We start from the raw sequence: 13,954 nt of genomic DNA, 5'->3' as shown, positions 1-13,954 counted from the left end.
AAGAAATATGTAAAAATACAGGATGGCATTAAAATCTAAATTTTGTCTTTGATGGCAATATTATCAAAAGATAACTATATATCACTTAATATATTAGGTAAGAAGAAAATATAGTACTTTTAATTACTTACCCATATAGTCAAAACTTAATTCAAGCAGAAACTATTTTTTAAAAATATTTCCATACTCTGAATTCGTAAATGATTGAAGTTTTAAACTTAAAATAACATGCACTGCTATTTAATGTATTAGTTTTTAAAATTTAAAACTATTATTATGGAAGAATATTTTGTCAATAAGTAAAAATACGTGCAATCAATTATCTTAAATCAAGAAAAAAGAATATTGATTTTGAGATTATGATAACCATACTGGAGTTATTCCCATCTTTTTTTTAAAAAAATCTGGTATAAACTGAATGATAATTATTATCATAGCAACAGGGAAGTCCTAGTAGCCATCTTCATATATGGTATAACTTCTTTAATAGAGGCACATCATGGAAGTTGAAGCAACTTAATCATACAGTCTTAATCTGCCAACCCAAAAAGCACAAAGCAACATTTATACTGGAAACTTTTTATTCCTATATCTTAAACATTACCTCCCAGAGGGAGAAACTATTACGATAGAAGTAAGCTAATGGATTTCACTAATTTATGAAATACTTAATGCTTGTGATATTGTTTAAAAGCAATTTATAGATTCCAGATTATACCAATACATTTCACAACTGAACTATCATCTACCCATATCAAATGAATTATTCGAATATGCAATTTGGAGAAGAAAAAGAGATAGTCAAAGCACAGCACAAGACAACTAGATATAGAAGATGTGTAATTATGTTTGTGATGTAACTTATTTCCACTGCATTGCATTAAATTTTTGTTTGGCTCCAAGAGCTTTTTATATACATATTTATAAACATAATGATATTTTTCATTTAAAAAAAGCATATTTCATTTAAATTTCAACCAGAGGATTAATAATGTGAGAGAATGATATTTTGAGGTGTAGATCATATGTATAATTTTACAGAAGAAACCTTGATGATAAATTAAAGTTCATGCAAATTCTGTTGACGAATAGACAAAGTTTAACAACTGGAGAGCAATATCAAAGTTTCATTTCATTGTCATGCTGTAATTTCAAATCATAATAAACATTCTCAGTTTTTCATAAAAATAATTAATGGAAAGTTTACTCAGCATTATTTGAGAATTCACTACATACTGAAATCGTTCTGGTCCTTTAACTAACTGTAATAATTGCTGAAACTGTATCAGTTTAAGATCAAGCTGATACAGTTACTAATACTGTATTAAGCATTTAAGTAATTCTATTTTGTTTTTCCTGTTTTAAGTTGATATGTTATTTGTTGAAACAAATCATCACTCTTAAAAATTCATAGAACAACATTTTCTGCATTTAATGTAACTTAAAAAGAAAGTCATTTCCATCACATATCCATGTACTGAGCAATCAATAATTACCCATATATACAGTGTCTTCATTATGAAATGAAAAATGAAAGACATCTTCTTCCATTAAATAGATAATATTCATTGATATGGAATGTAAAATTTTATAAATAAATACAATAGCATTTAAACTGAATGCAATCAAAAATAAAATTTTAAAACTTAACATATTAAAATGCAAACTATACATATATATATATAAAATAATTACCAGATCTAAAGTTTGAAAAAAAAAATGGCACTTCCAGTGTATATCAATGAAAACAGTTTCAAGCATGACTACTTTTATAAGCATGCTTAAAAATATGACAAACCCTTTTTAAAAATACATAGTTACAAGAAATGTATAAAGAGTCTTTAACCTAAATTTGCTATAAATATACTTTTTTTACATGTAGTTAAAATAAGATCCAGATATTTTAAATAAAACACCTCAGTAAATAAGTTATTTTTGCTTCTGTGAAAGAATAAAAAAAGAATCAATATAATAATTCTTCTCATTTTCTTATTGTGGAATATTTTTATAGTAAAAATTCATTGTCCTTTTCACCAAATATATGTTGTGATCTTTTATAAGTCTTGTTTTTCATTGCTTTTTCGTCATCATTCATATTGCAAGTTTCATTATAGAATCACAAATCGTAAGTTAAAAAGTTCTTGATAAGTTTGCTGAGTCTAAAAAATATGTTAGTAATTTGGAGAAAAAGAAAAGTGAATTAAATCCATTTGACTGAAATGCATTCTAAACTGTCAGATTTCTTAAGTTGATTAGATTCATTCGAATCTGTTCTTGGTAAATTTACCAAAATACTGTATGGCAATGCTGAATTTGGATGGTTCAATGAAGGATAGTATTGGAAATAACACATATATGCAATGATACTGCCTAGCAGTGATCCAACCAATACATCTGAAAATAAATAAATTATTTTGATTAAACCATTAAAGAACTAAGAATGAAAAAAATGTTAATTATAAAATACTTGTTATAAAAATGTAAAATTTTTGTTTTATTTCTACAATATCAGATTTGTTGGAAATCTGATTCGATACATAAATAATGATAAATTTATATAAGATGGCAAATTTCTTTTTGAATAATTTTGTATACTATAAATTTCACAATAGTCTGCATCACTGCCTGTTTTTAGCTACGTATTATTAAAATATGCAATTGTTATGAAAAAAGCAAAGAGAACTTCAAAATAATAAGTAAAGGCTGAAAATATCGAAATATTAAATACACAATCAGTTTTTTTTTTTTTTTTTTACTCTTTTGATTTCTATTATTTTTAATTATTCATTTTTTTGTTCATCATATGTTTTCATAAAAGTTTAAAATTGTATTGAAATACAATAAATAAAATATTTTTTTAAGTTATATTTAACCTTTTTTTTTTTCAATTTTAAAATTAACTTTTTTGTAATGCAATCTTATAAAATTCTCATTCTGTAAAGATTAAGGAAAACATTCATAAAATATAATTTAAATGCCATGAAACTAAAACTCATTTGAGTTAAAGATTTTTTTTAAGATCCGTCAATTTTTACAAATAATTTGCAGGATCAGAAATATGAATTTATTTCAATAACCCATCCTTAGGTTATATACATTTAAATTATACTGTACCTGACATAATGTAAGTGCAACTTGGATTCATAGATTTATTTTTGTAATTTTTTTTATGTACATAATAATGGTATGTTCAATATTTTTAAAAACATGCCATTATTATGTATATATAAAAAAAATTAACAATTTATACCTTTTTTGATGGGTTTTTCATCTTACCTTGCCAGTGGTGATGATAATCACAGGTTCTGCTCAAAGCAACAAGTATGGAGAGAAAAAGTGGAGAAAGTGCTAAAAGTAATCGCCAAGACTGTCCTCTTCCTTTTTGGTTAAATACTTGCAATTTACCACATAAATAAAGTGTGCAGAGTACCATGCTATCAAATGCAACTGCAAAAAAGATAGCACAGTAAATAGATTATGTTAAAAACAAAATTTAGCTGAAATTTTTATCAATTCTTAATATTAAAAAAAATTGTCACAGCATTATTATTTTTAGTTTTATTGAAATGTTGCTTTGCTTTTCAATTTATTAAAATTCCATAAGTGCTAGTAGCAAATTAAATGTGAATGTGACTAAAAATGTATGAAAAATGAATATTGCCTAGAACATCTAGATAATATACAGATATTTATAATTTAGACCAAAATATGAAAGATATTATTTCATACATTTCCTAGGCCTTTAATGCAGTGTGAAAAGGCAAACTGATAAAGTATAAAATATTGCCTTCAAGATATTTTTAATGTTAAGTCAATAAATATGAGATTTTCAATACTTGTATCAGATAAAGAATATCACATTTGCATTTCAATTTATGTTTGAAACTGATGAAATGCATTAGTATTACTTCTCATTTCCATAGAATGCACTAAAGTCTTTCATGATATTTTTCTAACATTTTGCTTAAATAATATTTCTCTTTCTATATGATACTGAAGAAAAAAATAAATATAATATTAAAATCTATAATGTTTTAATTTTATATACTTCCTACGAATTCGACACAATAACTGCTTTTTATATATTGACAATAAATATCTACATGAATAACATTTATGTCCTATAACCATACAATTATATCTTATTCTTAAAAAGACCAATAATTTATTTGCCAAACATACAGTTTTCGGTTAAAAAAAAATGACATTAATCTTTAAACACACTTAAATTTATATTGTATTTTAAGATTATCTGCATTAAAAAGTTTTGATTATGAAAATTTGGCTTCATATTTTTCATTGCTAATTGGATTAAATCAAATTATAAAAATGGAACTTCTATTATTATTTCAGATTTCATAAAGACAAAAACTATGGGATGTGAAATTATGATTTATATATATATTCACATTTGATGAATAGATTCAACGTCATCAAATATACTTCTATGGGGGAAATCAAAAGTAGAATTATAAAATTTGCAGAAAAATAAGTTCTTTTCTTTAAGATGAATTTTTCAAATATCAATGATTAGTTGAGTTGACCTTCAGCCCCACCAGTAAATAAATGTTATATCTGCTCAGTTATTTATATATAGTAACCAGCTACCCTTGACAACTAGTTGTTACATCAATATTGATGGTTATCAAATATTTTACATCAATATTTTTTATCTTGATCTTAATAGCTTTCTCTGCAAAATATTTTTTAATTTGCAATTTTGATAGATATTTAAACCATAACATTCTACAACTTTAGGAGCTTTACATCATTCTGTTCATTGTACTACGCAATTCCCTAGTATATGTAAATGGTTAATTATATCAAAGGATATGTTTTGAAAACAGATGCACATTAAAATTTTTTTATCATTCCTTAGTTCTGAAATTAAAACTTTATTAAAAGTGCAATAAAATTTTATTAAAAAAGTTTTATATTAAAACCTATTTCATATGAAAAATGAGCTGAAATTTTATAAACTTAATCAACAATAATGAAGAAAAAAAAAAAAAAAAAAAAAGACATAATGAAATATTAAAAGCAATGAAAGTGATTCCAATTTCATTTCAACAATGAAAATATTGTTGTAAAATATACCTACATTTTTAAATTCATTAAAAATTTTATGGCAAAAAAAAAAATTAGTATCGTTTTTTTTTTTTTTTTTTTTTTTTTTTTTTTTTTGTATTTTAAGAAGATGTAAAAATCAATTTTGTGCTGTAATAATTTTGGAAATTATTGGAAAATATTTCAGATTGCTGTAATATTTTTGGAATTAATTCGGGTTTATTTGGGAAAAAACCAGAAATTTTGCTTAATTTATTAAAACTTAAAAAAACTGCTCGCAGTTGCACATTCTTGCACTATGAAATATATAATGCTCCAAATATGGTAGCTCTTGGTCTAATGGTCTAGCCTATAAAGCAGCAAAACACATACATATTCAATTTTTATTATTGGAGATAATCTGTATGGTACTCTTAGTGTTTGTGATAGAAATGCCATGTTTGGCCAAGCTGTGTAAAATTCAATACTAAAAGATTGTTTAATAAGCAATAAAATAAATACTTCAGGTATAAGTTTTATTTTTGTGGATGTATAAATATATTTCCTTTCTATTCAATTATTTACTTCACCTTCTACGTATAATTTTCACATTTTTTTGACATCTACCTATACACATCAAAAATAATCTTAAAATATAAATTCTATTGCAGTTTAGAGTAAATAGCGAATTCCTGACAAGAAAATATTGCTTTTCTACTGAAAATGAAATATAATACATAAGTTTGTATATGTCAGCTTCAATTTTATTTTTATTCTCTAAGCATTTAATAAAACTAAAATTCAGAAATTTAATTTATATTCAAAATTTCTATTAAAGTAAGTAAAACTACATGACAGCTGAACAACTGCTGTCTTATGGAATTTTGTGCAGAATAATATTATTTCTTTCTCCCCTTTTCTAAATTTATATTGCACATAAAACTAATATATCTAATATTTTATTACCAAAAAGGAATATATTTTCATGATGTCAATAAAAGTTTTTTTTTTTTTGCTATAAAAAGACTTTGTATTTTGTAACTGTCTAGACAGAAAATTATAACATAAAGATAACCTTTTTCATTTCAACACATATATTTTTATTTTATTTTCATGATCATAATATTTTTAACAGAAAGAATTTTGATTTAATGTTGAATGCCCCCCCCCTTTTCTCATTTAACATTAGTTTCATTTATATTTCTTCAACAAGTAATAAGCTATTTTTGGTATTATTTTTATTTTTGTTAATTAAAAATGTTCTTCCATTCCAGTAGCATTTTTTATACTTAATTACAAAAATGCCACTAATTTAAAAACAAAACATTATTACATTTCTTTGCTCTTTGATTTGGTTGTTGTGAAAAAGCTAAAATATTTTATCAAGATACATACACACAAAATGTAAGAAATTAATACTACTAATCAAAAAATTATTACAGTTGAAACCAATATTACATTCTTTAATTATAAATTCAAGCCAAGTATCATTAACCAAATGAATAATAACAGGAAAGATGTTCAGTAGTGTTCCCATTATTGCTGAATGGCGCAGAATCAGAATTACAATTACAATTTTTTTGCACAGACACTAACCAAGACAAGACAAAAAAAAAGTTTTTACTTAGGTTATAAAAAGTCTGTAGCAACTCTAAAATTTGAAAATTAACAAATAAATAAAACTTGAAGAAAGCATTAATAAAAAATAAAAGAACATTTTAATCATATTAGTTACTGTTTTTGCTGATAAAAACTCTGAAAAAAAAAAAGGGATCCTCTTACGGCTTTTGCAAGAATCATTATTGTTTGGGATCAAAATTTAACAATTAAGAAGCATCGACCAACAAAATATATTGTAATGAATTAAATTATTTCAGTAGTATGATTTGCAAGAATTTAAAACTCGTGCATTTTCAGAAATTCTGATGATAATGCTAACTTACATGAAGAATGACCACTTGGAAAACTTTTCAGTCCTTCTTTAATATCTTCTTTATTACCAGTGCAAGGATATTTCAGATCACCTTTACCATCAGGGAAGCATCGATAAAAATAATCTGGTCTTGGTCTGTGAATACAAAAAAAAAAAAAAAAAAAACTTAAGTATTTAGGAAATAAAATCGTACAGAAAAATTAAAAAGTATTATGACACACATAGTATACAAGATCTTAAAGAATATATTTAAGCCTGTTTTTCCACAAATAACTGGGGAGCCAAGTCAGTTATAAGCATGATAAATTGATATCTAAATATAATAAAATGATTATACACGATATAAAATGGTATATTTTAGTACTCGAAGCAGATTCTAGAGCTCATTGTTATGAACACTATAAGAGAAACAACCAAAATATTCGATTATAAAATTTCAGAATATTATAGATATTGCAAGAAAAAATACTTTATGCATTTAAATGATAAAAGTGGAAATACTGTTATATCTTGGAATTATTCAAAAAGATTATATTCCTTTCACTTTTGATAAGGGAGCCTTAATGATGGAAGTGGTTGTTTCCAGCAGCAGCCATATCAACTTATTTATGCTTAATGGGTGAAGACAACAATCTTCTTTTTGAAGTTAATTCCCCCCCCCTCCCTGAAAAAACAACAATATTAAGCCATTAAATATGTTTTCTTTAACTTTTGAAAAACCAATGTTGAGTTTGAATCAACATGTAATTTCATATATTTAAAATAAAGCAATCTAAGGTATAGCTAAGTAATGGTCAAAATTGTGAATATATTAGAAAAAAAAGTGAATTTTGGTGATTAATAGCTCAGAACAGTGATAGTATTTGCAGTACTACCATAAAGTTCAGTATCATTTTAAAGATAATTTTACCAAGAATGTAATTCATTAAATTATTTTCGTTCAGTGTTATTTTTTTTTTAAGTTGCAATAAAATAATCTGAAGATAGAAGCAAACATTATTTCAGTTGATAAGGTATAACTTTTTTTATTTGAAAATGTATCAATGAACATGATTATTTAATAGCCAATAAAGTGGTATCTTTTTATAAGTAGAATTAAGCAATTAAAGGCTATGTTTTAGAGTTGAAAGGATGTCGCTTTTCCATTGTAATTGTTATCAATTCATTTTTTTTTTTTGTATCTTCAATTTTGTGAAATGTCAAAATATTTTTAAAAAATAAATAAATGACACAAAAAAGTTGATTGGTCATTCAAAAAATTATGTAAAATTTGCATGAACAAGATATTAATTATATGAAATAAGAAAGAAAATTAATTGAAATCCAACAAAATGCAATATTTGTGAATATTTGTTGAACTATAAAGGAACAATCATTACAAAACCAAATTAGTAAAAGTAGGACAAGTGACTATAATACAACACCAAATGATGACAGATAAACTAAAACTTCAATTATACTACTTAACTGTACTGTTTAAAGAAAAAAAATTGTTATTATTATAGGACAGTATAGATTTATTGAAACTTCATTATTTATTCATATTAACATTTTAAAGTCCCTTTTTTTAACAAATAAAGCTTCCCAATAAAACTAGTTTTTCGATTAAAAATGATAAAAAAAATTTTGTCTGCGATTTTGACGATTTATTATAGCCTGAATAGTTATGTATATATTATGCTTAAATACAGAATTAAAAGAATGTCAGTCACTTCAAGTATTAAAAATATAGCAGATTTAGAAAAGTTGATTTAAAGGAGGTTAAAAAGGATTTTTTTTGTACATTTTTGAAATTAAGTCAGTTTTTGAGAGGGAAATTCCAGTATAAAATCTAAGGTAAAATAATTATATAAAGCACTAAGCTGTTAGAAAATTTGAATGCATATTTTAATTTTTACAAAAATTCTAAAATTATTATAGCATAAAATCGGTAATTTATAATTTTAATAGAAAAAATTACAGCATTTTTAAATTTTACTTATAATGAATAACATTCATTTTTTTTTATATTCAGTTCTCTTAAATACAATCTAAGAATTTGATCTATCATTGCACAGTAGATATTAAAGGAACTTTCATAGCTTGATTAAAAAAAAAATAAGAATCCCAACACAGCTATTTCTGAATTATCCCAATTTTAATAATAGCATTATTCATGGTAATCTTTTTTACATATATCTTAAGGCTATCACTTATATTTTTCATGCCTTTGGATTTTTTTTTTTTTTTTTTTTTTTTTTGTCTATTGATAAAACTTTCTTAAATCATATGCTCAAATCATAATCAGTTATTTATATTCAAATTACATAAATAGCTTTTTGAAATAATTATCTTGAGTACAAGCATAACTATTCTTTTTTTTTTTTAATTTTTGGGGAATGAAATTTGGGTTTACTTATTCTAGGCATTTTCCAAAAAAATTTTTGGCAGTTCTATTGGCAGTGGCTATTTTGGCAAAAATTTGGCATGTAATTTCTGAAGCAAAGAAAAGCTTCAGAAATACAACATGATGCAAGAAAATCAGACCACATCTTTAAATTCAATCAAACAAAAGTATATCTCTATTAGCAATGCAAAAATGTGAGTAAAAATAGAATTCTTACAAATAATAATTTAAGCATAAATTTTTAGATATTATTTGAGTATTAAGATACCAATGAACTAAAAAGATTAAGTTGAAGAATGAATAAAAAAATGATTATAATTATAACATTAATTAATACACAAAAGGGAAACACAAATGCTTACAGTATTCACACACACATACACAAACACACACATATAATATCGCTTCTTCTACAAAATTTTTGAACAATGCTGATAACATTTTATAAATATGATTTGAGAATACACTTTTATAAAAGCTAATCTTACTTTTTAATTTGAAAAATTAATATATTCATAAAATATAATTAAATCTGAATACCTACCTTCCCACAATCAACTTTATGGCATTTGTAACAACTCCATTTATTCCAAAAGACAATGTTAATGCTGTAAATATATAATTTGTATTAAGTTATCAAAAGTATATATATATATATATATTACAAAACATTTGTACATATATTTATTATGAAATTTTAAGAAATCATAAATTTAATGAATTAGAAAATCTTATTTATTAAATCATTTTTAAAATATAAATTCTATCAATTTGCTCTCACATACAAGTGATTTTGAAACTTTCATTATTAAAATTCTGGTTTATGAAATAATATAATCTTCAGAATCAACTATTTTGATAATATTAAAAACAAAATAATATTTAGGAATTTTCAGAAGAAAAAATTTAATGCATATAAAGTATTTTATCATCACATGCATTAAAAAAAAAAAGAAAATAAGTCATACAAATAATGTTACCCAGAAATGCTTGAATTCCATCTGCTTTGCACTTGTTAAGTAAATTTGAGAGAGAAATGATGAAAAATGGTACTATACATATAAAAACCTGCAAAAAAATTGTTACAATTAATATAAATATATCCAAAGCATTAGGCACATTTTTTTTTTTATTAAATTCAAGAAATATATTTTTTAAATACATTTTTAGAAATATATTTCTAAAAATGCTAAAAAATTAGGAAATAACTAGCAAATATGTTTAAGGGATTCTTATGTAACATATCAATTTAATCAAATGCATAAATATATAAAAAATGTTACAAACATATGTAAAATAATTTTATATTTTAAATTAAAAGCCTTTTTATATGTGCAAAAACAAAATTTTAATGTTTGCATGGAGATATTAAATTGTTGACCTCACAAAAGAAAAAGTAAAATTTTATTTTATACTAAAAATTTGAACAATAGTGCTCTTGCACCTGGTGAACATAAAATAAGATTAAAAAAAATTTAATCAAACAATTTTCAATACAATCTTGGCAGAGAGAATTCATCCATTACATATTTTTTCTAATTATTATTTGCATTCTACACTTAGAAGTAATCCAGAACCAAATCCTTAAACATTTAAATCCCCTTGCTGCTAGTTTACAATAGTTTAAAATTTATGAAGAAATTACAAAAAAATATAATTCAATTTCGAATTATTACCCATAAAATACGAGTCGGAACATAACTGTCAGTCCTAGGATTTTTATACAACCATAACTCCTCTGGATGGATTTTTCTTTGGAAAGGTTCAGCATATTCTGAAACTCTAAATGAGAGGGAAAAAATTCATAAATTAAATATTGTATTTAAACTCATAATAAACTCAATACATGCTTTTAAGAATATTATAATAATGAAAACTATTTACCAAATCTCTAAAAAAAATTCTAAATGTTTAATGTTTAAAATTTTTAAAAATTTATATTATAACTCATAAGACATTGTTTAGTTACTATTATATATATATTATTATTAGGTGCATATAGTTATACAATTTTTTATATTTATGATGTAACATATAATTTTGGTACTTATGCAAAGATTACTAATTAGTTATTGGACCTTTTAAAATTTTAAGCAAAGATTATAATAGCATTTATTGTTAAAATAGTTTAACTTGTATTGCACAGAATAGTATAAATGTTTCTTAGAATTCTTATACAATTTTAGAAATAAACTATTTTGTTAAAATTTCTAGAATTTTTTTCCCATATAAGAAATGCAATATACTGTTTTAATAAATTTTAGGATGTTCATTTCATTTTTTAAAAATTAAATTTCATGAAAAATATATTAAATAACATGTAAAAGTGTTTTTAATAATGTATATTATACACATACAGTGATTCTAAGTACAGAGAAGGCAAGAGAACTAATATAATTACAGCTGTAAGTCAGGAAATGTTGCAATAGTTAGGGAAAAGTCAAGGAAATTTTTTTTTTTCACAGTTTTTGTAGCCATTCTATGAAATCTTCGTAAAATATAACTAATTATTCTGGATTTTTGCACCAAAAAAATAAACATTTAAGTGCTCTCAATGATAGAAGAACTAGTTTTAAAGTGTAAAAGTACTATTTTTTTTTTTTACATTTGTCTTTTTTTTTAATATACCCATAATGTGGAGCGCAATATTAATTAAGTGATATTAAATGATTATTCAATGAAAAATGATCAAATTGCTTTTATTTATTTATTTCACAAGAAATTGTTATCAATTAATGGAATTATCGTGGATCTATTATTTTCCATCTTAAACCTATGTAAGAAATACTAATTAAACAGAAAATAATAAGAAGTTTTCTTCAAACATCTAACTTTATCAATTTCAAAATAATTCATTCATTAAACTTTTCAAGTTTTATTCAAATCAATAAATAAATGGAATATTAATGAAAATAAACATATATTAATTCAAATATAAAATCTACAGTTTAGAAGTAAAAGAAACATTGCTGTGCTTTAATTTGCTTTCTCATCAAATCATTTGCTATCATGATGCTATGGATTTTTTTTTTTTTAGTATTATGATCAATTAACATTTTTTTAAATATTAATAAGTGTATATATTAAAGGAATTGTTGTAAAATGTTAAGTTCTTCTTCTAGTGAATGATCTAAAACCTAATGAAATAGAAGGAAAATTAATAAATATACTTACATAAATAAAATTAAAAGTATGAATCTTGTCAGTAACTCTATTAGCATATATCTATGACCTCTGGGATAATTCATAACTGGACAGGAAAAAACGAGAATCTAAATTTTTTTTAAAAAAAAGGAGGAAATGTGAATTAATATTAATAATTTTAATTTATTTTGGAAAGCTTTTTAGTTTTATTTCACTATTTGCTTTTTCACTAAATAATTTTAGCTACATATAACTATAATAATACTTTCAAAAGATAATTTATCAATAACTGCAATATGCAGAAATAGCTTTAAACTTCTTTCAATATTTTTACAGATATTTTCCTATCTTTCTGGTTCCCAGAAGAATTTTCTTTCATTTAATTGAAATCTGGATTTCTTGCTTTCATAGTTTCATTATAATATCAATATAAGATAAATAGACACATATGCATTTACAAGAGTCAATATAAAAAAACCCATTTACATTTTGCACTTTGCTTTGTTTATTAAATAATTTCAACTTCATATATATATATATATATATTTATAAAAAAAGAATACATTTAGAAGATAATTCATTCTTGAAAAAAGAATCTATTATATAAAATTTGAAACGGAAATCTTACAGAATGGAATTGTTTATTAAAATTTCAAAATTTTAAAAAATATATAAAAAATACTGAATAATCTGCAGACTTAACAGAAAGCTTTAGAAGAACTAGGGAAAAGAGATCGCGGTGCTTTAAAAGATAAAATTTTACTATTTGTCAAGGATTAAATAAAATATTTTTGAGAAAATAATGCGTCAAAACTATACGAAAGATCTAAATTATTATAAAAGATTTACATAAAATTCATACATTTACTTTTTTTTATTTCAAAATAATTCAATGCCATGAAAAATTACAAAAAAAAAAAAAAAAAAAATAATAATAAATAAAAAAAATATGCACAATATTTTCAAATTAATAACTATAAAAAATAAAAAAGCAATTTAAATATGAATAACATGCAGATAAAAGTCTCTTTTTCTGAAGTACGATGCAAATGAATTAAAAACTTAATTTACCGGCAAAGACGACGTCAGATAATAACTAATCTAAGAAGCCGATATCTGGCATTCTGAGATCAAGAGACGTGGAAAATTTCCAATTTTTATTTATGAGACTGAAATAAATATCTAGGGACTCATATGTCAGTTTGCCGCATATGCTGTTTATGATACGTGGGTAAATAGAAACAAATTATGCTGATTATGTATAATAGAAACAAATGCAGCAGACAGCAAAAAAAAAAATTTAAACAAAACTAATACAGTTCAGTTCTTTTTAGCGATTTATTTTTTTAATATTCAAAAAGTATTTAAAGATAAAAATCTTGAAAGAATTATCACTATATAAAACATTTATTTTAAAAATATGTTTTTTTAGAAAAATAACTCAT

At 23.4% G+C, this 13,954-nt stretch overlaps 1 protein-coding gene across 2 annotated transcripts; it reads right to left on the bottom strand.

Moving 5' to 3' along the window:
* Positions 1-1,407: 1,407 nt before the first annotated feature.
* LOC129965569 (phospholipid phosphatase 5-like) lies at positions 1,408-13,786 on the bottom strand. Of its 2 annotated transcripts, none has more exons than XM_056079576.1 (8): positions 13,581-13,786; positions 12,540-12,637; positions 11,042-11,147; positions 10,346-10,433; positions 9,910-9,973; positions 6,990-7,114; positions 3,277-3,447; positions 1,408-2,394 (listed from the first exon to the last, which is right to left on the bottom strand). In XM_056079576.1, exons 2-8 carry the CDS (start codon positions 12,611-12,613, stop codon positions 2,201-2,203), a joined length of 822 nt encoding a protein of 273 aa, XP_055935551.1. In that variant the 5' UTR covers positions 12,614-12,637; positions 13,581-13,786; the 3' UTR covers positions 1,408-2,200. The 2 variants fall into 2 exon arrangements, with proteins under 2 accessions (XP_055935551.1, XP_055935552.1); XM_056079577.1 differs by lacking the exon at positions 13,581-13,786 and adding an exon at positions 13,138-13,156.
* Between the last annotated feature and the right edge of the window lie 168 nt (positions 13,787-13,954).

The sequence above is a fragment of the Argiope bruennichi genome, chromosome 4, assembly GCF_947563725.1.
Source record: "Argiope bruennichi chromosome 4, qqArgBrue1.1, whole genome shotgun sequence".
Lineage (NCBI taxonomy): Eukaryota > Metazoa > Arthropoda > Arachnida > Araneae > Araneidae > Argiope > Argiope bruennichi.
Note: the sequence above shows the minus strand (reverse complement) of the source record. Positions and strands in the feature narration are given on the sequence as shown.

Excerpts from the sequence above, each read along its gene's own strand:
- LOC129965569 (XM_056079576.1), bottom strand. The coding sequence starts at position 12,613 with ATGAATTATCCCAGAGGTCATAGATATATGCTAATAGAGTTACTGACA. Across the intron at positions 9,974-10,345 it reads TGGAATTCAAGCATTTCTGG|CATTAACATTGTCTTTTGGA; the intron begins GTAACATTATTT and ends ATATATTTACAG. Across the intron at positions 7,115-9,909 it reads ATAAAGTTGATTGTGGGAAG|ACCAAGACCAGATTATTTTT; the intron begins GTAGGTATTCAG and ends TTGTATTCACAG.